General features: G+C 42.7%; 2 protein-coding genes across 6 annotated transcripts; one reads left to right on the plus strand and one right to left on the minus strand.

Moving 5' to 3' along the window:
- Positions 1 to 1,450: 1,450 nt before the first annotated feature.
- On the minus strand, positions 1,451 to 15,931 carry umad1 (UBAP1-MVB12-associated (UMA) domain containing 1). Of its 4 annotated transcripts, none has more exons than XM_036971028.1 (5): positions 15,780 to 15,929; positions 15,577 to 15,605; positions 15,379 to 15,482; positions 7,385 to 7,464; positions 1,451 to 2,537 (listed from the first exon to the last, which is right to left on the minus strand). In XM_036971028.1, exons 3-5 carry the CDS (start codon positions 15,461 to 15,463, stop codon positions 2,235 to 2,237), a joined length of 468 nt encoding a protein of 155 aa, XP_036826923.1. In that variant the 5' UTR covers positions 15,464 to 15,482; positions 15,577 to 15,605; positions 15,780 to 15,929; the 3' UTR covers positions 1,451 to 2,234. The 4 variants fall into 4 exon arrangements, with proteins under 4 accessions (XP_036826923.1, XP_036826924.1, XP_036826922.1 ...); XM_036971029.1 differs by having other exon boundaries at positions 15,785 to 15,921; XM_036971027.1 differs by lacking the exon at positions 15,577 to 15,605 and having other exon boundaries at positions 15,780 to 15,931.
- Positions 15,932 to 16,017: 86 nt separating this feature from the next.
- Positions 16,018 to 18,635, plus strand: LOC110488133 (replication protein A 14 kDa subunit). Of its 2 annotated transcripts, none has more exons than XR_002468353.2 (3): positions 16,018 to 16,487; positions 16,677 to 16,788; positions 17,148 to 18,635. XR_002468353.2 is itself a non-coding variant. In XM_021560169.2 (3 exons), the coding sequence occupies exons 1-3, from the start codon at positions 16,304 to 16,306 to the stop codon at positions 17,228 to 17,230; spliced, it is 249 nt and encodes an 82-aa protein (XP_021415844.1). In that variant the 5' UTR covers positions 16,052 to 16,303; the 3' UTR covers positions 17,231 to 17,445. The 2 variants fall into 2 exon arrangements, 1 of the variants encoding a protein (XP_021415844.1); XM_021560169.2 differs by having other exon boundaries at positions 16,052 to 16,357; positions 17,148 to 17,445.
- Positions 18,636 to 25,647: the final 7,012 nt, after the last annotated feature.

Genomic DNA, 25,647 nt, shown 5'->3' on the forward strand with positions numbered 1-25,647 from the left:
GATCGGGTTCAAGTCCGGGATCTGGCTGGTCCACTCAAGGACATTTAGAGACTTGTCCCAAAGCCACTCCTGCGTTGTCTTGGCTGTGTGATTAGGGTCGTTGTCCTGTTGGAAGGTGAACCTTCGTCCCAGTCTGAGGTCCTGAGCAGGTTTTCATCATGGATCATGGATCTCTCTGTACTTTGCTTCGTTCGTCCTGACTAGTCTCCCAGTCCCTGCCACAGAAAAACATCCCCACAGCATGATGATGACCATGCTTCATGCTTCACCGTAGGGATGGTGCCTGGTTTCCTCCAGATGTGACGCTTGGCATTCAGGCCAAAGAGTTCAATCTTAGTTTCATCAGACCAGAGAACCTTGTTTCTCATGGTCTGAGAGTCTTTAGGCATCTTTTGGCAAACTCCAGGCGGACTGTCATGTGCCTTTTAATGAGTGGCGTCCATCTGGCCACTACCATAAAGGCCTGAGTGCTGGAGTGCTGCAGAGATGGTTGTCCTTCTGGAAGGTTCACCCATCTTCACAGAGGAACTCTGGAGCTCTGTCAGAGTGACCACCGGGTTCTTGGTCACGTCTCCAACCAAGGCCCTTCTCCATCAATTGCGCAGTTTGGCCGGGCAGCCAGCTCTAGGAAGAGTCTTGGTGGTATCAAACTTCTACCATTTAAGAATGATGGAGGCCACTGTGTTCTTGGGGACCTTCAATGCTGAAGAAATTATTTGGTACCCTTCCCCAGATCTGTGCCTTGACACAATCCTGCCTCGGAGCTCGATGGACAATTCCTTTGACCTCATGGCTGGGTTTTTGCCCTGACATGAACTGTCAACTGTGGGACCTTATATAGACAGGTGTGTGCTTTTCCAAATCATGTCCAAATCAACTAAATTTACCACAGGTGGACTTCAATCAAGTTGTAGAAACATCTAAGGATGATTAATGGAAACAGGATGCACCGGAGCTCAATATCAAGTCTCATAGCAAAGGGCCTGAATTATGTAAATACGTATATTTTTTGTAATACATTTGCAAAAATAATTTAAAAAAAAACTGTTTTCAATTTGTCATTATGGGTTATTGTTTGTAGATTGCTGAGAAAAAAATGTTTTATTTCATCCATTTTAGAATAAGGCTGTAACGTAACAAAATGTGGGGGGAAAAAAATCAAGGACGGCTGAATGCTTTCCAAAGGCACTGTATATTACAGGATACCATGAAACACTGTCAAATCTGAACTGTGCCATGAGAACTAGAGGAAACTTAGTTCAGAATAAATAACAAATACAATGTGTGGGAGGTTACAACACATGATGACATCATGCTGAAGATGACCAAAAGAGAAGGCCACTCTCCTGAAAATAACTGTTGTAAATTAGGGGGTATATATTCTTACATTTTAAATACATTATCAAAAAGCTAGAAAGTTCCATTGTAGAAATGCTTATGCTACACAAACTTTTTTGGAAATGTCTTGTTAAAATATTCTCAACGTCATTGGCAAAGGTGAGGACACCAGGGTAAAAAACGTAACCAGATAAAGAAGTCATTTCCTTCCTAAGATTCCATTTGAAATCTGTCTGGTACGTACATTAGTGCAAACCCAAAAGGTCAATCAGTGATTCCTAAACCAACAACAACAGCAGGTGAATCTAGACCCTGACTCTGTTCTTCAACGCAAGCCTCAGCTATGTTCAAGCATTCCTATCATCCGACATGAAGCTAACGCTCTTCTGACACACACACACACACTTAAAACAGTGAACCAGCACTACTATGACATGCATCAGCAAGTGATTAACATTCTTAACTAGTATTCCTAATCTGCAATCTTAAAAAGGTGGAATTCTGTGTACCCATCTACCTACATACTGTGTGTACCTACATCACTGCAGGCAGGTGCAGTTTTGACCCCACCTAATGCTGATCATCACCAGAACCAGGTTTATTATTAATTATAGTATTGCCATTCTCAGACAGAGCCCCATGGAACTGAAACTAAACCTGAATGGTAACGAGACAAGACAGTCCAAGGTTGTGTTCAGTAGAGCACATGTAGCTAAACTCTAAAAACAAAAATGTGCCTTTCTTATTAGGCAAGCCCAGGATGTCCCGCCCTGTTTCAGTATGTTTTCTTCTGTTTGCTGCCCAATGAACACGACCCAGGGTTGACAAAGGGTTGGTATTGGAGGAGGTTGACAGATCAAAAAGGTCAGAGGTCATACAGTCAGAAAGTAGACAGGTCAATGGTCACAGAGCACAGAGTTCTCCAGGGTGAAATCGTAAGTGAAGGAGGCCAGGTTGTGGTTGATGTCTCGGGGGGACATCAGCATCTCAGAAAAGAGGAACCCGGGACCCCCTGTCTGCATGGCCAGGACATGGGGGGCCAGGGTGAACGGGACATCTCCTAGTAGCTCTGGGAGAGACGGTGGGGCCTCCACGATGGGCGCAGGGGGCTTCCACATGGGCCCTGGTGATGGGGCGATCACGGAAGGTGGAGCGGGGGCTGGAGAGTGGTGGGCCTGGGAAGGTGTTGCACTGGATGACTGGGGAGAAGAGGAGAGAAAATGTCCACCTTCAGGCATTACATTTAGAAACAAGTGTAGGTTACACATGACAAGGAAGACTAATGTAGCACATTTTTGGCAAACATGAAAACAGATTTTTAAGGGCGGGTAGGTTGCAACTAAAACACTAGTGATGGAACACAAAACAGTGTCATGACACGGTCAAGATGATGTTTCAGAGCTCTGCGAAGTCTTAAGGAAGGAAGCCACAAGGTGTGGCCACACACGACTCCAGCAACATTATCAAGTTCGCTGACAATGGTGTAGGCCTGATCACCGGCGACGATGAGTCAGCCTACAGGGAGGAGGTCAGTGACCTGGCAATATGGTGTCGGAACAACAACCTCTCCCTCAACACAAGCAAGACCAAGGAGCTGATTGTGGACTGTAGGAATTGGGGGGGTGAGCACAGCCCCATCGACGGGGCGGCAATAGAGCAGGTAGACAACTTCAAGTTCCTCAGTGTCCAAATCACTAAAGACTTAAAAATGGCCCAAAACACACATGCACAGTTGTGAAGAAGGCACGACAGTGCCTCTTCCCCCTCGGGAGGTTGAAAAGGTTTGGCATGGGCCTTCAAATCCAGAAAAGATTTTACAGCTGTACCATTGAGAGCATCTTGACTGGCTGCATCACTGCTTGGTATGGCAATAGCTCCACCCTCGATCGCATGGCACTACAGAGGGTTGTGTGGACAGCCCAGTACATCACTGGGGACGAGCTCCCTGCCATCCAGAACCTCTAGATCAGGCGGTGAGAAAAGAAGGCCCAGAAAATCGTCCAAGACTCCAGCCACCCAAGCCAGACTATTTTATCTGCTGCCGCACGGCAAGAAATGCCGGTACATCAAGTCTGACACCAACAGACTCCTGAACAACTTCTATCCCCAAGCAATATGACTGATAAGTTGCTAACAAAATACCTACACAGCCCGAGTTTAACGTCTATCTTTATTGACCTATTTCAATATTTGAACTGTCTCTATGCACACTAGAGGTCGACCGATTAATCGGAATGGCCGATTAATTAGGGCCGATTTCAAGTTTTAATAATAATCTGAAATCGGTATTTTTGGGCGCCAATTTTGTTTTACACCTTTATTTAATCTTTATTTAACTAGGCAAGTCAGTTAAGAACACATTCTTATTTTCAATGACGGCCTAGGAACGAGGCAGAACGACATATTTTTACCTTGTCAGCTCGGGGGATCCAATCTTGCAACCTTACAGTTAACTAGTCCAACGCTCTAATCACCTGCCTCACGAGGAGGTTGCCTGTTATGCGAATGCAGTAAGCCAAGGTAAGTTGCTAGCTAGCATTAAACTTATCTTATAAAAAACAATCAATCAACGACTGGTCGTTGCTCCAATGTGTACTTAACCATAAACATCAATGCCTTTCTTAAAATCAATACACAAGTATATATTTTTAAAGCTGCTTATTTAGCTAAATAAATCCAGGTTAGCAGGCAATATTAACCAGGTGTGACGACCCTCCCACTCTGTCTGCCATATTCGCTCTTTGTTCTTGTTTCCTTATTAGGATGCCGGTGGGCGGAGTTGGGAGGGTCGTCAGCTACATGGGAAACACCTGTGCCAGGTGTGTCCCAGGATAAATAGACCTCTTCCACATTCATGGAGGAGACTCTCTCCATGCAGACACCTTTCTAGATTTTGTTGTGCATCTTGGTGGCCTTTTGGTTGTTTGCTTTGGCACCTTTCAACACCCTGCATTATCACATTCATGCATGCAAAACACTCACTTACACTACTGATTACACACACTATTGTATATTGTACTTAGTTACTTATTTAATAAATATATGTTTTGTTACTCCTTATCTCCACGTTGTCTCCTTTGAGCCGGTTCGTGACACAGGTGAAATTGTGTCACTTCTCTTGCGTTCATTGCACGCCGAGTCAGGGTATATGCAACAGTTTGGGCCGCCTGGCTCTTTGCGAACTAATTTGCCAGAATTTTACGTAATTATGACATAACATTGAAGGTTGTGCAATGTAACAGGAATATTTAGACTCGTGGATGCCACCCGTTAGATAAAATACGGGTGATCGTTTCCGGATTTGACCTAAGGCTCGTATTTGATATTTATAGAGCAGTCTGACTGAGGGGTGGTAGGCAGCAGCAGGCTCGTAATAGTCAAAGGTATACGGTTTAGAGAGAAATAGTCGACGCGTTATAATTCCTGTAATAACGTGCGGCTGAACTTCCTTCGTTATTTTACCGTTCATCTCCATAGAGAATGTCTTGATCTACTTCAGATAAGGTCTGTGTTTCGTGCTTAAACCTTTTGATACCCATGTAAATCTCACTAGGATAAGGTAACGTTTGTCAACATATTTTCATAAATCCACTGTACAAAAAAAATGATCTTCGCTTATATTTAGCCAATATTGATCAGTTACTTTGTCCTATGGATATCTATCTACACAGTTATAAAATTGGCAAGGTGGTGTAAGCCTACAGGAAACACAGACCTTATTTTAAGTTAATCTAAAAAATATCCTATGGAATAGATGAAAGAACCGCTTTTCAGATTTTACTAGAAGGTGTCATGGGAATTATGGCAGTCAATTCTTACCATGTCCATTATTAAAATAGGATTTCCTGCATATAGAAATTACAGTTTTTGTTTTCAACATTCATCACAGGTAACTTAAACTCTATTTTTATTCAAACAGTTGAGAGTATTTGTCTCCTAAGCAGACTCTTCAGTATCATTGTCACTTCAGAGCTGTGTGTGTTTTACAGATGGCAGAGAAAAGCAGAGCACCAGTGTAGGTATTACATGGAATTGGCACCAGGGAAAGCAAGGTGTCTTATTTGTGATAAAGATGTAAGCATGGAGTCAGCAACGGCTAAATCAAAAGGTGGAATCACCTTAAGAACACCCATCCAAAAGCCCATATGCATTATATTAAGTTAAAATAAAAGTGTTCATTCAGTATTGTTGCAATTGTCATTATTACAAAAATGTGTGTATATATATATATATATATATATATATATATATATATATATTTTTTTTTTTTAATTTCACACACACACATTTTAAACATCGGCCGATTAATCGGTATCGGCTTTCTTTTGTCCCCCAATAATCGGTATCGGCGTTGAAAAATCATAATTTGGTCGACCTCTAATGCACACGCACACACACGATTTGCTCACTCACACATAATTTGTACATACATTTACTCTACACACCCGCACACCCACTCACATACAAGCTGCTGCTACTCTGTTTCTTATATCGTGTTGCCTAGTCACCTTACCCTTTACATATCTACCTCCATCATTTCAGTATTCCTGCACATGTAAATATGGTATTGGAACTGACTAATTCAATATTTTCTGTATATAGTACGCTTAGTTACTTAATTGTGTACACTCACTAATTGTACTAGTGAGTGTACCACAAAACACAAGCAAACACTGAAACTCAACTAGCGTACCAGTGAGTGTACCCCGAAACACAAGAAAACACCACACAAAATGATTTTAGCCTGTGTCTTCCATGATATTATAGGCCTACTGTTTTTACTCTTCAAATGACTTCGTTAATTCAAAAGGATTTGGTGTACACACCAAGTGCAAAGCTGTGCTTTGGGCCTAGTAATTAAGACCAAATGAAAGCCTAAATGCAGAGAAGATGTTGTTACAGGAAATGGCTTATTCCTGTACAATTAACATAACATTCAGTTGGGACGTAACCACGGAAACATCCTTTAATGAGTCTGAGTGTTTGTGCTCTCAAACACGATGATGACGAGGACTCACCTGGGAGCATGAACAGCAGTGTGCTGTCTTTTCCTTATTTTTTATAACTTCTACCACTTCACATATAAAGTAAGTTTATATTTTTAAACTTTAACCACTATAGCCTAATATAACCTCTGTTACAACCAATACAGAACACTGTAGGTAGTGTCCCACCATCTGTCCCTCTCGATTTGTCATATATAGCCCACCCTGAAGCAGGACAGGTTTATAGTGTTGTAGGTAGGAGCCTGTACAGTAGGATTCAGGACAGGTTTATAGTGTTGTAGGTAGGCGTCTGTACAGTATGAATCAGGACAGGTTTATAGTGTTGTAGGTAGGTGCCTGTACTGTATGAAGGTCAAGGGTCTGTAACTTCCTATGTGCACAACATGAAAGGGCAGGGCACGGCACACCGTAGATCTCAATCATTGAACTACGGGAGCCAAGCTGCAGTGCAATGTCACCATATGACATTCAACACACACAGCTTCCATTGACATATTGCCCTTGATTAAACTCATAATGGCCACAGGCAACTTCAAGGACTAGTAGCCCTAACCAGATCATACGGCCAACTAGCAGCAACACAATAGAGCTTTTCTACAGCCACCATATGTCCAGACTGCAGTCCAGACCCAGTGTAGCAGGCATGGAGCATGCTGAATGGTAATGGCATTCGTTGGCCCGCAAGCCTCTGTGTGTTTACAGGATCACACCCATGCCACTCAGCATCTGTCACCAACACAGCAGCAGCAGACTGTAGGCAGTATGTATGCAGGCAGGATGAGCTAGGCCAGACAGGGAAGAAGAAAGCAAACTCACAGTGCTTTAAGTCAGTCAGTCTCACTGCTGTCCGTTTAAGTCTACAACAGTTGTGTTTCCTGGTACAGCACATTCAAGACGGACATCTTGGCAGTTTTGAGTAACGCAACCCATGTTGCGTCCTAAATGACTCTATATGGTGTGCTATTTTCGATCAGATCCCATACGGAGTGTTATACTGTATGTTCTGCATAGCGCCGTCCCCTGGTTATAAAGACAATCACCTTTGATGGTTGCACAATGACGTTACATGATGGTTTGCTGATGTTTTGGATCTTCTGCCTCTGTTCCTCAACAGTTTCTCCTGGAGAGAAAAAAACAAAAAACAAGAGTCATTGTGTACACTGTGGGCGTAGGCCTAGATTCTTCATCAACATACATGTGCATGAGTCCCACTACTAGAACCCTCTCCAAGTCCTACTTTCCTAATGGTCTTCGTAACAGAAGTTATTAGCCTGACTGGTGTATTTTTTCCTTCATTGGGACAACCAGGTCAATTGGGTGATTAGATGTGGTTTAACGAGTAGAGTGGCCTTCTGATCACATTAATAGATTACACAGCATTAACACAGCAATACAGTCCCACAGAGCACTACGTGGACCAGAACACACCTGCAACTCTCTCTGGTGTAGCCTAGCCTATGTTCCCAACCCTCACTCTGGTGTAGCCTAGACTATGTTCCCAACCCTCACTCTGGTGTAGCCTAGCCTATGTTCCCAACCCTCACTCTGGTGTAGCCTAGCCTATGTTCCCAACCCTCACTCTGGTGTAGCCTAGCCTATGTTCCCAACCCTCACTCTGGTGTAGCCTAGCCTATGTTCCCAACCCTCACTCTGGTGTAGCCTAGCCTATGTTCCCAACCCTCACTCTGGTGTAGCCTAGCCTATGTTCCCAACCCTCACTCTGGTGTAGCCTAGCCTATGTTCCCAACCCTCACTCTGGTGTAGCCTAGCCTATGTTCCCAACCCTCTCTCTGGTGTAGCCTAGCCTATGTTCTCAACCCTCTCTCTGGTGTAGCCTAGCCTATGTTCCCAACCCTCTCTCTGGTGTAGCCTAGCCTATGTTCCCAACCCTCTCTCTGGTGTAGCCTAGCCTATGTTCCCAACCCTCTCTCTGGTGTAGCCTAGCCTATGTTCTCAACCCCATTCCTCTTGCATCATGTCATCTGGGGGACAACTACCAGGCCTTAGTAACTAGACTAATTGACTGCATGTTGTCAATGTCCACAGATAAACACTTTTCAAACTCTCCTCCTTCCCTTTTTCCTCCCCTCTGTAACCATTTCCATCTCCACTCCTACCCCTCTCCTCTGGGAGTAAACTCACTCTCCAGCATGGAGTCATCCTCCCTGATCTCACCAGCTTCCTTTGATCGGAGCTCAGTGCGTCTCCAGTCCACCAACGTCTCTCTCTATAGAGGGTTAAATTATCTCCATGAGAGGGAATTGAGGCCCAGAGCACCCTGACAAAACAAAGGTTACTCTACTCTGCACAGGAACAATGGGATCTATCGGCTCACTCTAGTCTAGTAGTACAATGTCTCTCAGCTTCACTAACATCAAGCTCAGATTATTTTAATACAAATATTTTGTCTATTGTCTTAATTTATTGTTATGATGGATATTCATATATCCATCCATGTTTGAGGTATAGAATTATGCAATATAAATGCCTTTTATGCCTTGAATTTATAGCTTTGATTTCCCCCCTCAGGTCTACAGGTACAAAAATATCCCTAGCTCTTCCCTCAATTTCCTGACAAGCCCACATTTCCATCCACATCTGTGAATTAATTCTTGGCATGGTAAGCATTGTTCACCTACAAAGCACTCATTATTCCACAGCAAGCAGTGCAAGTCCTAAGACAACAAGGGCATCTAAATAATGCCATGTAAAGTAAACCTAGCCTATATTCACCTCTTTATGTGTTGTCAGCATTGTACATGCATGGCCTTGTCTCTGGACACAGCCCTCTCTCTCTGGGCATGAGAGTACACATACAGGCAGTTAGGGCCTAACTCCCTATCCGGGAACAGGCCTCTCTCTCTCTGTCAGTAAAACACAGAGCATGCATCCGTCTGCTCGATAGCGTGCAGGAATTTCTCTCTCCCATTTACTAAATCCTTCAGAAGGAGAAAGGGATAACCAAGCTAATGTACTGAAATAAATAAATAAATAAATATATATATATATATATATATATATATATATATACACACACACAATCTCTGCGACAGGTTAGTTCGGTAGTACTTGACTTCACATTATTGTAAGGCTGCATGTCGTTTTCACGTTCAACATCGTGAAAATACCTTCACTTTGTGTGTTTGGATAACTGCCAGTGGAAACTGGACTGGCAACAACAACAAAATCTTTAAAGGACGTCAAAATGAAAATCTTGTCTAAACAGTGTCAGGGAAGGAGAGAGGCTTATAACGTTCTGGTTTGGATCATGAGCTGATCAACTTAACACAAGCGAAGAGGAATGAAAAGGAGCACAGTTACATTCTGCATCAACCTGCTCTGTGCAGTGTGGACCTTGTCAATGACATCACGTTATGTCATGATTCGTGCTGGAGTTGTGTGACCTGCTTAGAGTGTGGACCTTGTCAATGACATCACGTTATGTCATGATTCGTGCTGGAGTTGTGTGACCTGCTTAGAGTGTGGACCTTGACAATGACATCACGTTATGTCATGATTCGTGCTGGAGTTGTGTGACCTGCTTAGAGTGTGGACCTTGACAATGACATCACGTTATGTCATGATTCGTGCTGGAGTTGTGTGACCTGCTTAGAGTGTGGACCTTGACAATGACATGCAGCTTGTCAGGCTAGCAGGCTTCTTTTAAAACAGCTCTGCCAGTCCAGATAGGATAGAACAAACTAGCTCTACTAATGATAGACACCGTTAGCCTCAGGTTTATTTTCTGGATGGGTTAAGTCACAATCTTCTCTTAAGCGACCAGTGATCAATGACTGAAACACTTATGAACTCACATACAAGTAATGCAAGGGTGTGCATCGTGCAATGACTTCAGGACTCCCTGGAAAACAGTGGCATTTGCTACTGAGTGCCCTACTATCTGAGCTAAATAAATAAAGACTTTAGACACAAAAACACAACCGCTGAGGACAAAGGTTCAAATGAATGTGGTGTGGGGGTGTAGGCTTATTGAACAAGAAGTTAGTGAAAGAGACAACTTCAACTGTCGTGAGACAGTAGACACTGACAGCCATCCAAATACAAGTAAGGCTATTGTCTGTCTACCGACTGGGCTTAGAACCTGTGAGAGAGGGAGATTGGCTCCCAGAAAAGGCACAGGCAGCTGCTCATGACTTCAGCAGTCAACCAGGCCCACTCCTCAAGAGTGTCAGCATCAGACAGGGATGTGCAAACACACATCCTGCCTTTGAGGGACTGAAGGCCCTCGACTTGGATCGTCACAGAGATGACTAGGGAGATAGGATTTGTTTTATTATCTCATCTTATTCCATCTGACAGGACAAAAAAATGTGGTGTTACAGATGAACAGCTTAGACTGGGAAGAGGAATTCGTTGTTATTGTAATAGCTAATTAGCTAATCTTCTGAGGTAAAATGAGATTAAACTCCATGGCCCCTGACAAATGTGAGCCATCCCTCCATCTAGCGTCAGGGGTGGAGTCTGCAGATTTTTTTCTCTTAAAAGACTGCATGCAATCTTTTTTTATGAAATGTTTAAAAATCACACTGTATGTCTAATGTCATGTAAACACACTGTGTGTGTTTATTTCATGAAAATCATATATTTTTTTGTAATTTATTTCCCTGAGCTTCCTTTTGCCATAGAAATGCTCAGTCTGGTCATGTGGGCGTGTTGATACAAATTTGTATATATTTGCATATACAGCCCTGACTGGCAGATAGTCTAAAGTCTACCCCGCTTACCCCTTCAATGTAGGAGGATACAAACGCAAATAAAAGATGACTGGTTATTGGTCTGAATAATCAGACTGTGAAGTCATGCTGTGGGCCAAAACCTAAAGAGGCTGAAAACCCAGGCATAAAAATATTGTGTGGGGGGGGGGGGGGGGGGGGGTCATTAAAAGAGGGGGGGTCTCATTTTTGAATGCACTGCCTGCCTCCTCTCGCTCGCCCGCTTTCCCCATGAGGATTTCTTTCTGCCTGAATAACCAAATGTGGATGGAGGCGAGAAGGGCCACAGAGGATCCTGCTGCCAGCCTCCCAATCTCAACGGAAAATCCCAGTAGGCAGGGTTTCTCTCCCACAGCCTCAACCTGAACCTACACAACCGGCAGGCTGCTGGCTGGGAAAGTGAAAGGTTAGAGTGGCACATGATATCCACCCCCTTACCATACAGACCCAGACAGACGATATGCCCCCTGCCCTACAGACCCAGACAGACGATATGCCCCCTGCCATACAGACCCAGACAGACGATATGCCCCCTGCCATACAGACCCAGACAGACGATATGCCCCCTGCCATACAGACCCAGACAGACGATATGCCCCCTGCCATACAGACCCAGACAGACGATATGCCCCCTGCCATACAGACCCAGACAGACGATATGCCCCCTGCCATACAGACCCAGACAGACGATATGCCCCCTGCCATACAGACCCACAGACGATATGCCCCCTGCCATACAGACCCAGACAGACGATATGCCCCCTGCCATACAGACCCAGACAGACGATATGCCCCCTGCCATACAGACCAAGACAGACGATATGCCCCCTGCCATACAGACCCAGACAGACGATATGCCCCCTGCCATACAGACCCAGACAGACGATATGCCCCCTGCCCTACAGACCCAGACAGATGATATGCCCGCTGCCATACAGATGATATGCCCCCTGCCATACAGACCCAGACAGAGCCCCACAGATCAGCTTTGTAAGAACTGCTTACTTCGGTCTGGAGCCATCAGTACCAGGAAAGAGCATAACGTGAAAAGAGGCTGTGGTGTGAACGGCAAATGTGAATGGCAGATTTCAGGGAAAACACGTAGCTAACCTTCACAGATAATTAAAAAAATAAACATTTATACAGTAAAAATGATTTAAAAAGTAATTTAAAAAAAAAAAAATCAACAGAAAATTGTCTATGAATGTTCATGTTCAATGCAGCTGGACAAATTAGCCTAACAATGGCTTTCAATTAAAGTACAACCACAACTCCCATCAACATTCATTACACCCAGAGTAAATCTATTAATTCCATTATGGTGATTCACCTTTCAAACTCCCTGGTTTCCTCATCAGCCATCTGACTGAGCCCTTCCTTCCTTACAAAAACACACGCACAGTCATTGGCGTCTTTGAACAGAGAACATGATTAAACAGAGCACAGTCATTGGGTTTACACTAGAACGTCTGAGCTCAGTCAGACTCTTTCTACTTTATCTGGGAAGAGACATTGGCTCTGAGACTGGCTCTCTTCTGTCTGCCAAGAGAAACAAACTCCTGACCATCTGTGTCTACTGCTCCACCAACAGCCAAAGCTGGGTTCAAGTACTATTTGAAATCACTTTAAATGCGTTTGGCGTTAGCTTTAACCTACCTGGAGTGCCAGATGGGTTGCATTTGCACTTTTGTGACTACTTTGGTTCCATCGCACCAGGCAAGCCCAATCAAGCCCAGCTAAAGTATTTGAAATGACTGAGTAGTATTTTAACCCAGGTCCACCAGCAGGGCTACCAGTCAACGCCGTTTTTTAAAGAGCCAATTATACTGCTCTTTACTGGTAGAGGAAAGAGGGGGAGGGAGCTTCCTGACTTACAATAACATTTTCATTATTTGAGGCTTAGAATTTGAAAAGGTACTAAAAAGGAGGTTGATGCATTGGACCTTCAAAATTGGCAGGATTTACCTTCATTTTTCAGTAAAGAATGTAGCAATCCTATATTATGCAAAATTACCATGCCCATGAGCACCAGAAAACTGTTGTGCAATGCCTTACTTTCATTTCAGGTTCATCTCAACCTCAAGGAAGTGTTGAAAGACATTATTCAATGCTGGTGACATACTTAAAACTACACTGAACAAAAACAATAAAAACGCATCGTGCAATAATTTAAGATTTGAGTTACAGTTCATATAAGGAAATCAGTCAATTTAAATAATCTATGGACTTCACATGCATCCGTTGGTCACAGATACCTAAAGGTAGCGTCATGGATCAGAAAACCAGTCAGTATCTGGTGTGATCACCATTTGCCTCATCTAGCATGACATCTCCTTCGCATTGAGTTGATCAGTCTGTTGATTGTGGCCTGTGGAATGTTGTCCCACTCCTCTTCAATGGCTGTGTGAAGTTACTAGATATTGGCGGGAACTGGAACACGCTGTTGTACACGTCCCAAACATGCTCAATGGGTGACATATGTCTGGTGAGTATACAGGCCATGGAAGAACTGGGACATTTTCAGCTTCCAGAGATTGTGTACAGATCCTTGCGACATTGTGCCGTGTATTATCACGCTGAAACATGAGGTTACGGCAGCGGATGAATTGCATGACAATGACAATGGGCCTCAGGATTTCATCACAATATCTCTTTGCATTCAAATTGCCATCGATAAAATGCAATTGTGTTCGTTGTCTGTAGCTTATGCCTGCCCAAACCATAACCAGAAGGTAGCCTAGTGATTAGGGCTTTGGGCCAGTAACCCAAATGTTGCTGGATCAAATCCCTGAGCTGACAAGGTAAAAATCTGTCATTCTGCCCCTGAGCAAGGCAGTTAACCCACTGTTGATGTTGATGAAGGCAGCACCTCTCTGAATCAGAGGGGTTGGGTTAAATGCAGAAGACACATTTCAGTTGAAGGCATTCAGTTGTACAACTGACTAGGTATCCCCCTTCCTTAACCCCACCATGAGGCACTCTTCAAAGTTGACATCAGCAAATCGCTCGCTCACACAATGCCATCTGCCCAGTACAGTTGAAGCCGGGATTCATCCATGAAGAGCACACTTCGCCAGTGGCCATCGAAGGTGACCATTTTCCCACTGAAGTCAGTTATAACGTTGAACTGCAGTCAAGACAACAAGCAAGATGAGCTTCCCTGAGACTGTTTCAGACAGTTTGTGCAGAAATTCTTCGGTTGTGCAAACCCACAGTTTCATCTGCTGTCCAGGTGGCTGGTCTCAGACGATCCCGCAGCTGAAGAAGCTGGATGTGGAGGTCCTGGTCTGGAGTTGTGAATCCAGTTGGACGTACAGCCAAATTCTCTAAAACGACGTTGGAGGTGGCATATGGTAGAGAACTTAAATTATCTGGCAATAGCTCTGGTGGACATTCCTGCAGTCAGCATGCCAATTTTACACTCCCTCAAAACTTGAGACATCTGTGACATTGTGTTATGTGACAAAACTGCACATTTTAGAGTGTCCATTTATTGTCCCCACAGGTGCACCTGTGTAATAATCATGCTGTTTAATCTGCTTCTTGATAAGACAGATTATCTTGGCAATGGATAAATGCGCACTAACAGATATGTAAAGAAATGTGTGCACAAAATAAGATTTGTGTGTGTATGGGATCTTTCTGGGATCTTTTATTTCAGCTCATGAAACATGGGACCAACACTTTACATCTTGCGTTTATATTTTTGTTTAGTGTACGTGGACTGAAACCCTTTTTGAAGCTTAGTGTTACAAAGTAGAGGTTCAGGATTTAGTCTTGGAGATAAAAAAAGAAGTTTCATTTAAATGTAAAAAAGGAACAAGAAACTCAAAATATATGCCTATGTTCTTGACTAAATGTGTACAGCAATTTGAAACGTTTAAAATACAATTTTATAATAAAATAGTGGTGGACACAATGACAACATTGTGTGCAACTATCTGAGACACAACCCCCAAAGCATTGTTCTGGGTGATATCAGTAGGTGATCAGGAGAGGCCCAGCCGCCATTTAGAGACCACTCGCAGATTTATACAACAAGATTTGTACAACCAGAAGAGCATTGTGGAACCCACACATTTCACGGATTAAATGATTATCACAGCATTACTTTGTGTGTGTGTTCCGCCCAACTTGTTAAATGGTGAGTGTTGGTTTCCAAACTGACCGGAGCCTACTGAGCAGTAGGATGGCCTGAAACCTCAAAGTTCTGTTGAGCATCTAGACGTTGAGTGCCTATAGCAGATTTACATTTCTCACTCTTACAAATTCAGCAAGATGAAGTTTCGTGTGTTTCTCACCGATTATCACGAACCCATCTGTATCCCCCTCTGACGATGACTTCTTGGAAGAGTCTTTATTACGATGTCCGAAAAAACTGAACATACTTGACTCCTTACGCTGTCTGCAAAGGCGAGAAAAACAATTAAGACCACATATTGCAACATCATCACGACACTTGGAATGATAAAATGCAGTAAACATTCTGCTGTTGTTACCTTTATGTATGTAGAACCTAGGACTATGCCTGAAAGTTGATCATAGATTGTAATATCAGAACTAAATACAATGTGACTTTCAGTTTGATATCATTGTAACTTCCGAAGTATCAAATGTCACGTTTGACCAGCGAACTAACGTTAGCGGCTCTTTCTAACGTCTAGTTAGTTCGGTTTTTATCAAACAAATGCAAATGACTTACCTTACCAGTGTTAGGTTTCTTTAAAAAGTTGAGTAAAGTAACATAAAATGTTGCTATTGTTAGATGATCTATGCAATTTCACTTCGATTTCGTGTAGCTAGTTAGACATAGGCCCGTGTGTTGTTGTTATTGTGTCTTATGTGTTTCCGGTCATTCCTGTCCTATAAATGGTCCGTGTAGAAACAATTTCGAGCATGAGCTAATTCTGATCCGTTTTACAATGGTTATACCGCAATATATCGCTTGGATTCGGGTGTTTGGTTATTATACTAAACTTTTAAATGACTGAAGTTGTATTTATAAAAAGTATCCCTTCAGCTGGCATTTCAATATTAATATGAGGGACGATAATTAATACGAGCTTGTATCCTGAGAAATAATGTAACATAGAACAATGCGGAAACATCGTCATACATGATATTTCCCGCGCTACAACTTGCTGGTCTGATATACAATCGTTGTGCACAGCAAAATCTTTCGAAATAGCAGTTTTCGAGTCACAAAAAGCCAGGATTAACTCTGATATGCTGTCTCGATATATCAGCAGGCCGATTTGCTTCGTTGGAGACGTTGAGAAGGTAATATGCTAGTGTTATTGGTCCACGGTTAGTTCAGCACTATAAAATGGATTTCTAGTGAGTGATTCACTGTAAGTCGGTCGACTCGGACGGAGACGGGAGTGCTGCATCAGTGGAACTCAACGAGCCCGTAAGTACAGTCACAGCGTTTCTATAACGTTGGTTGCAAGACATAACTAACTAGCTAGCTACAGTAGACTGGTTGAACAGTAAGTAGCAAGGAATTGAGAATACAAATATCTGACAAAGACAACACTCAACTGAAAGTGAACATTGTACTTGAGTTTAGTATATTGCCTGTTTGTTTATTTTCCCCCAGCTTGATGAGGAGCTGAGCGGGGTGGTGGAGGTGCTTGGTATGGTGTCCAACAAAGGGACAATAATGGCCTCTGCATACAACACACTCAGAGAAGACAAAGGCATTCCTTTCGGTAAGTACATAATCCCTCCTGTGGAAAAGGGAATGTGTTCTCAAAGTTAGACTGCTAAATGACATTGTACACAGCAGGGTGACTTCCTGCAACAAAGTCAACAAAATATGTTATCTTCCCAATGTGGGCATATCTCAATGGAGAGCACATACTTGGGATAAATAATAATGGTGGTCTTGGCATATTTTAATTATTGTTGAGGATGGTGTTTCTAGGATGTCGCCCCACAGTATTTGAGGATATTGACCTCTTGCAGAGTCTACTTTTAAACGTACCAAAGACGGTGTTCAACTGGTTTGACATCTCTTTATTTTCTTCACATAATGGTTTAACTAATAGCATTTTAATTTTCTTTCCAGACCTGGAGCTGTACAATGAAGTCCTGAAAGTCATCCATGATTTCCCCCAGCACTATCCATTTGAAATGGCCACCAGTGGATGAGCACTTTGCACTTATTCATTACTTCCTAAAGATCATTGTCAACATGAAACTCCATTCTCTTGTTTGCCATTTTTTTTATCTACTTGTATATGAGTGTTAAATGTATATGTACAGTTTCTTCTATTTCTTCATATGGAAAATAAAAATGAGTGCTTTTATAACGGTCTGTTTAGTCATTACAACAAGATTCATTAATAAACCCAAAATAAGCCGTGTCTCAATTTGTTTGATATCATCATCCTCGACTAAAATCAAGCTTTATTATCTTAACTCAACCAAGTTACTGCATCAACTGTTTATAATATTGTCGTTAGCGGGTCTACTCCTTAGCTAATTAACTTGAACAGCGAGGGTTAGGAGGACTCCTAAACAGTAAAAGCATTTGGCTAGTAATTTTTTTTGGGGGGTGGGCTCCCGAGTGGTACAGGGGTCTAAGGCACTGCATCTTAGTGCTAGAGGTGTCACTACCGACCCTGGTTCAATTCCAAGCTGTATTGCAACCGGCCGTGTTTGGTTCACCCATAGGGCGACGCACAATTGGCCCAGCGTTGTCAGGGTTTTGCCGCAGTAGGCCGTCAATAATTTATTCTGAACTGACTTGCCTAGTTAAATAAAAATGTATATATATTCCCCTCCCATGTTTTCTGATCACCTTTTATTTATTTTTTGACAAGACTAAAAACACCAGCAAATCTGCTTCTTGCGGTCAGTCTGCAGTCTACAAATGATTTGTAATTATGTTCCAACCCTCTGACCCTCCGCTCAAGAAAAAAATTGGTCCGTGGCTGAATCTAGTTGATCACTGAGCTAGAGGGGTCTCTGCAATATATATTGTATTTCAAATCTGACTTGAAAATGGCTTTCTGCCATCTTCTACTCTACTGCATGCATGGCTGTGTTGTAACGCCCTCTGTTGATGCAAAGTGTTCAACACAAGCTGCTGTACTGCTGGAACCACACTTCTTACCACCATGTGGTGAGGTAGGGACTAAATAACCATCAGCAACACGATCACTGTATTACTTAACCCTAAAATAAAAAGTAGTTTCCCACCCCTGAAAAAACAATGTTTTTGTTTCATTATATCCCATCAGTATATTCATGGGTTGACAAGTTTGAGATTGTTCATCACTTTAGTCTTGGCAAATGCCCTCCAAATATTATGACATCTATGCATGGTTCACATTCTTTACCTGAAATCTGAGATGCACAATTGACTGAATATCACTGGGTGTAAAATTCTAATTGTTATTGTAATTTTCTCATCTATAGGACCTGCCCATGCAGTATGTGCGTAAAGGCAGTATTTCATTCTGTAATAAACACTGATAAATGTTTCATTTCTCAATGGAATTGTATTTAAGACCTGTTTTGAAATGAAAAATAAAATATTGCTTAATGGCAATTGTATGTCTGTGTATATCATCGAATCACAGGAGCTGTAATGATTGTCTGATAGTGCTAATGTTATATGATATGCTGCTTGCTATATTGTGCTTCTTGGTGAGTGTGAGAGGAGTAGCCTATGGAAGGCAGGGCAGCTGCCATATTGTGGGATGTTCAGACAAACTGTAGTGGGGATTGTTATGTTGCTATCACTGTCACTTGACATCATTTATCCAACCAGAGACAGTCTGTCAAAGATAACTATCTTTTTGAGAGAGAGAGAGAGCTAACAGTCTCTATGAGTAACAGAGTCTGATTAAATCTTAGTTTACATACCAAGACATATCTCTTCTATTAGCTTCGTGGCTCTTTCCCATGAATGAAACAACTCTCCATCATACAATATGAACTGACATGTCTAAAACAACCTTCTCCCCAGTTTCACACATCTATCCCAGCATCATGCCTATTAGGGGCCCATCTGAAAGGTTTGATACAGCCACATGAAGCCCTCAAACCCACTGAAGTTAAAGCTGAAAACTGCCACAGGGAGTTGAAGCTGAAACTGACACGTTTAACAACTGTTCCAAACATGTCAGTTTCAGGAAAACTCCATACCCGCAGGACACTCATGTATTAGCACCCAAGAGCGTAAAACTGTTTCTCATTAGTTCTGCTTGCTACCGCTGCAGATATCAAATCAAATTGTATAAATCACATGCGCCGAAAACAACAGTGAAGTTTTAAGAAAATGCCAAAAAAAAGGTAAGAGATAAAAATAACAAATAATTAAAGAGCAGCAGTATACAAGGGGTAGCGGTACAGAGTCAATGTCAATGTGCTGGGGCACCGGTGTCAAGGTGATTGAGGTACATGTAGGTAGAGTTATTAAAGTGAGTATGCGTAGATGACAGAGTAGCAGCAGCGTTCCAGATGGGGGGTGGGGGGGGGGGGCAATGCAAACAGTCTTGGTGCTCCGGTACCACTTGCCGTGCGGTAGCAGAGGGGATAGTCTATGACTGGGGTGGCTGGAGTCTTTGACAATTTTTAGGGCCTTCCTCTTGACACAACCTGGTATAGAGGTCCTGGATGTTGTACTGGGCCGAACGCACTACCCTCTGTAGTGCCTTGCGGTCGGAGGCCGAGCAGTTGTGCAGCTGTGATGCAACCCATCAGGATGCTCTCGATGGTGCAGCTGTAAAACATTTTGAGGATCTGAGGACCCATTCCAAATCCTTTCAGTCTCCTAAAGGGGGAATAGGTTTTGTCATGCCCTCTTCACGACTGTCTTGGTGTGCTTGGACCATGTTAGTTTGTTGGTGATGTGGACACCAAGGAACTTGAAGCTTTCAACCTACTCCAGGTTGAACCTACTACAGCCTCGTCAATGAGAATGGGGGCATGCTCGGTCCTCCTTTTCCTGTAGTCCACAATCATCTCCTTTGTCTTTATCACGTTGAGGGAGAAGTGCTTGTCCTTGCACCACATGGTCAGGTCTCTGACCTCCTCCCTATAGGCTCTCTCATCGTTGTCGGTGATCAGGCCTACCACTGTTGTATCATCGGCAAACTTAATGATGGTGTTGGAGTCGTGCCTGGCCATGCAGTCATGAGTGAACAGGGAGTACAGGAGGGGGCTGACCACGCACCCCTGAGGGGTCCCCATGTTGAGGATCAGCTTGGTGGATGTGTTGTTACCTACCCTCACCACCTGGGTAAGGGTAGGTAACACTTTGAAGTCACATTTCGTACAGTTTGAACACTTCTTTTTTTATTATACTACATTTTTAATCCAAGCCTCTGTGGTGCTTGTACACCAGCTGCAATGGAAATGCTGTAAAAAAATAAATAATAATAATGAAAAGGAAAAAGGTCACACACCAGATTCTCTGCAGCTTCACGTCTCTCTAAATGACAGGCCTTGGCAGAAGATCTCTTTGGAATTTATTTAGCGAAATACCATGGATGCCACTGCAAGTCCTGCCCAAGGTCTTATTCATTAGAACACTTTGAATGCTGCAGATAGAACATGAAACCTTTAGAATGTGTCTGATTGGTCATGGAACATTTAGAATGTTGCAGATAGAACATGGAACCTTTAGAATGTTGCAGATATGATATGGAACCTTTAGAATGTTGCCATATTTATATCTGCAGCAACGCTCTGAACATTGGACTCTGTTGAACAACATCTCTAGTCATGACACTATTTGGTGTTCTTGCCTCTTGGATGACAGACTGTGCAAACTCCCAACTGATGGAGAGACAAGACAACCTGGGTTGGAGTCCTCTATTCTCCATCAGAGCCTGCTGTCTATAGTTTTGTTTTGCAGTCTCATGTTTAGTCGCTGCATCCCAAGAGATGTCAGGAAGCCGCCCTTCAAACTCCCTGGCTGGTGGTGGCAGGGCTGGCATCGGTCCTGGCGCCCGGCTCTGTTGGTTTAACATAGCCTGGCCCAGACACCCAGCCTGAACCCAGCTACCGACCCAGTACTCACTCTCACAGTGCCAGAGCATGGCTTTCACAACAACCACACTGAATAATAATAACACTATATGCCACTGTGCAGACACTTTTATCCAAATTGACTTACAGCATAGGACAGTTCTTACATTTTGTGTAGGCCTTTGTAATCCCTGTGGGAATTGAACCCACAACCTTGGATTTGGATAGTGTCCTGCTCTTACCAATAGAGCAACACAGGACTTCAATTCCAGCCATGCAGTTATCAAGCATCATTCCTTGAACATTCTCAGAAGTAGAACTTTTTGGCAGATATGTTCTGTGGTTTGACATCTTTATAATGTGTGGAAGAAGAAGCAGCATGGTCCCTGTCACAGTGTAGATGTAGATCACTGTCCCCCTCCAGCTAATGAGCACCCTTCAACTAGGGAAGTTTCTGGACGATTCCTCAGGATTTAAGTACTGTGAAATACAAATATATGAGGCTACTAATGCCACCAACATGTGTCCTATTGTCAATATAGGTTGGTAATTTGTCATTTGAGCAAGTTTGTGAACCTGGGATCTTGTGATAGTGAGTGACCTTGATGAAGTCGCTAGGTGTCTTCATTACATCTCAGAAAAACATATTGTGTCAACATCTGTAGTCCTTCTGGCCCGTTGCACCAAACCTGATACATCTCATGGGAAGATTGTTAACCTTTTCAGTTGGAGCAATCCCTCTTTCTCAGACATTTTTTATTTACGTCCTCAGGAGTTGGCATGAAAACCCTCTTGGTCATGTCTCTGTGCTGTAGGTTATAGGAAGGAGACAGGTACAGTGATGATGTCTCTTTCACATTGAAGTCATCCAGATGAGATCTGGTGCTTGCTAGTCCCTGAACAGTGCTGGGTTGCTGCTTGGAGTGGATCCAAGATGTTATTCAATGGTCATTGATCAATAATATGTTCAACCTATTCCTTTCCTTTAACAGATCATTCACGTCATCCCTACACTCTTAGAAAAAAAGTGCCATCTAGAACCTAAAAGAGTTCTTCGGCTGTCCCCATAGGAGAACCCTTTAAAGAACCCTTTTTTGGTTCCAGATAGAACCCTTTTCACAGAGAGTTCTACATAGAACCAAAAAGGGTTCTCCTGTGGGGACATCCGAAGAACCCTTTAGAAACCCTTTTTTCTAAGAGTGTAGCAGTTGGGTGGCCTACATGTACTCCAGACCTAGGTCAAAATTATAACTCAAACTCTTGAGGTGCACTTGATTTAATTAGTTTGACCTACACACAAGGTGGGCCGTGTTTGCACTTTTGGTATTATTACGTTGGCTTCATTGTAGGCTAGCCTACCGGGCAAGTTAAATCAAGTGCACCTCCAGGTTTTGAAAGTATTTGGCTGACAGTAAGTATTGGCTCCAGGTCTGCAGTCCTCATGTGTTTTACCTATAAATCATAATTAGGGCCATATTGCCCCTGTCGACTTTTAGTGGCATGTCAGTGAGGATTGATATTTGATTCAATGGATCATGCTAGAAACTTGATCACTCTGAACCGGAAGGGCAACAGAGGTTCACCATGACTGTGTGTGGGTTCAATGGGACTCCGTAGTCTACAGATATGAATATAGACATATACAGTAGTCCAACTAACGTTATTTATTTCATTGTAGCACTTTAATAACATTAGAGGTTGGGTGGGAGGGATGTTGCACGTTGATAGGCCACAACATGGTTTAGTTGGTATGAATGATGACTGAGAAAACAAGGTGGTCTGACCTCAATGTTGTAGAGTGAACAAAAACGGAATGACTGTTGATGTTATCAACGTCAAGAATGTGCAATAACCTATACTCATATTTCTTTCCATCAATCCGTTTGACAACAGTGTGATTGTCAGTGCGCTTCATAAAAATTCAGTGTTCCAGTGCAGCCCCCTTGTGCAGGTTTGAACCGATTCGAGCAGGTTGATCACCGTGGCTCTCTCCTGCTTTAGGACTAAACCGGGGATTAAAAAGGTTGCCCACCGGACTATGTATTTCAGAGCAAATTAGCTGACTATTACTGTGATTCAGTGTATTTAAATAAGAATCAAGGGACGGTTTAATTGATTTGAAACTATGTTATGTAACATACGTGTCAAGTGCACTGTAGGCTATTGAACATCAGGTCATCTCCAGAGAGAAATTTGTTGTAGGCAAATGACAATCGCATGTGTTGTATGTTGTGTTGCAGATCGAAATGCTATTTTTTTGAAATGATGATGGGTAACCCTGTCATTTTGATGATGAGTTCAGGGTTGTTTGTGCTTTTAAATGAATCAATCCTTTGATCTGGGAGCATTAACTAGTTCTCAGAGTAATTCTCAGGAATTATACATTTATAATGACATATTTACAATGAAATATTTGATATGAAATAAATCAATTGAAATGGAATTCAAGAACTGTAAAACTTTTTGGGAACTAAATGGGGAAAATTTCAGAAGAAAAAAGGTTTTTACCATATCCTGCAAATTACTGCTATAGAGGCAAAAGGTAACTGAGAATAATTTGGCATCAGAATCCATTCTATCGGGTGAATGAAACAGAGGATCTGACAGAGACTAGTAGTTCTGGTTCCCTGGGTAGTCATTATGTTACACCTGCAGTTATTCCCTCACTGGAGACTTCATGTGCAACCTGTTCCTATAAACTATTACACTGGCCCAAATTGATCTGGCATTAATTCATGTTTTGTATTATGGTGTTGGTGCCCATCTAGTGTGTACATAAGTCATAACACTCTTCTGTGTGTGTGTGTGTGTGTGTGTGTGTATATATATATATATAAAACAAAAACAAAAAACAAGTATGAGACCCAACACCAATGTCCATTGAAATAATAATAAAAGCCAGGTGTTTAGCCGTGAGACAGCGGCTGACAGCCTGAGGGTGACGTTGCTGATGACCGACAGCGTGGACCATCCCTGCAGCCCCAGTGCTGCGGCCGAGGCCAAGAACCACAACATTTGTCTGTTCACCATCAGGCTGTCGGACTACCCAGGCAGGGACTGGCCCACCAACCCCAGGCTACGTTCCATCGCCAGCACCCCGCCACAGCAGCACGTCCTCAGCCTCACAGACAACCTGCTGGAGGCTAAATTGAAACATACATTACTGAGCACTGAGTGTGAGCTATTATTGTTTAGAATGTGCTTGTCAACACGGGTAAGTCCCTTTTTTTGTAATCATCCATTGGGAATGTAAAGATAATTATCTCTGAGGTGTATATTTAAATGTTGCTTCTCTTACATCGCGTGATGTATTGTTGTCTCTACCTTTTTGCCCTTTGTGCTGTCGTCTGTGTCCAACAATGTTTGTACCATGTTTGTGCTGCTGCCATGTTGTGTTGCTACCGTGTTGTTGTCATGTTGTGTTGCTACCATTCTGTGTTGTTGTGTTAGGTCTCTTTATGTAATTTTGCGGTGTCTCTTGTCGTGATGTGTGTTTTGTTCTACATTTGTATTTTGAATCAAATCAAATTGTATTTGTCACATGCGCCGAATACAACACCTTACAGTGAAATGCTTACCATCCCAGCCCCTGTCCGCGCAGGAGAACTTTTGCCTCTTGGTAGGCCTTCATTTGAAATAAGAGTTTGTTTTTAACTGACTAGTTAAATAAAAAATCTATAAAATAATTATCTTGGTTTCAGTACCCACAGCCAAAGTCTTGTCTATGTGATATAGGAGAGAAGGAAGCCTAGTGAGTCCACTTTCTTATCTGTCTCATCAGCTAACCTAGATAGTGTCAAACTCATTCCACAGAAATCCTAGTGTCTGCTGGTTTTTGTTTTCTCCTTTCAATTAAGACCAGGTGAAAGGTGAAAGGAGTTATTTACAAATTAGTGACCTTAATTCATCAAAAGCATCCTCTAGTACCCAGTTAACGTCATACACTATAACGGTCAGTTCATCAGGAAGTACACTGAAATTTCAATTCCAATTTTCCTCTTGAAAGGCAATGACTTGTTTGACTGAATTTACATGAAATTGACCTCAAACCTTCACTTCATATTTCCCAGTGTTGTGTCTGTGTGTCGGATCTGGTGTGTTGAGGTGTCCAGGTTGACAGAGGTTTACTCTGCAGTAGGAGCAGTAATCCTCAGACAGGTCTGTGTTATTGCTAGCAAGTTCACCAGCTGGACAACCATTTGCTATAACCCCCCTACACACCCTCTGCATGCAACCAGGGGCTCTCCCACGGTTAGTACCCCATTCCCATTAGGGAGATGAGAGGTTATATGGCACAGAGGCCCCTGATTCTGTTGAGTTGACTGAGGCTATACGGCACAGAGGCCGCTGACTCTATTGAGGTTACTAAGGCTATATAGCACAGAGGCCACAAAATGGCGCAGACAGAGATGGTCGCCTCGCTTCGAGTCCTTAGGAAACTGTGCAGTATTTCGTTTTTTATGTATTATTCCTTACATTGTTACCGCCCAATTTTTCAGTTTTTGATTTGTTAAAAAGGTTTGAAATATCCAATAAATGTCGTTCCACTTCATGATTGTGTCCCACTTGTTGTTGATTCTTCACAA

This window comes from Oncorhynchus mykiss, chromosome 32 (assembly GCF_013265735.2).
Source record: "Oncorhynchus mykiss isolate Arlee chromosome 32, USDA_OmykA_1.1, whole genome shotgun sequence".
In the NCBI taxonomy this organism is placed as follows: domain Eukaryota; kingdom Metazoa; phylum Chordata; class Actinopteri; order Salmoniformes; family Salmonidae; genus Oncorhynchus; species Oncorhynchus mykiss.

Coding starts and splice junctions, on each gene's coding strand:
- umad1 (XM_036971027.1), bottom strand. CDS start 15,463: ATGTTCAGTTTTTTCGGACATCGTAATAAAGACTCTTCCAAGAAGTCA. Junction 7,465..15,378: donor AGATGGGTTCGTGATAATCG/GTGAGAAACACA, acceptor TTTTCTCTCCAG/GAGAAACTGTTGAGGAACAG. Junction 2,538..7,384: donor TCATTGTGCAACCATCAAAG/GTGATTGTCTTT, acceptor TCTTCTCCCCAG/TCATCCAGTGCAACACCTTC.
- LOC110488133 (XM_021560169.2), top strand. CDS start 16,304: ATGCTGTCTCGATATATCAGCAGGCCGATTTGCTTCGTTGGAGACGTT. Junction 16,358..16,676: donor TCGTTGGAGACGTTGAGAAG/GTAATATGCTAG, acceptor ATTTTCCCCCAG/CTTGATGAGGAGCTGAGCGG. Junction 16,789..17,147: donor AGACAAAGGCATTCCTTTCG/GTAAGTACATAA, acceptor TTTTCTTTCCAG/ACCTGGAGCTGTACAATGAA.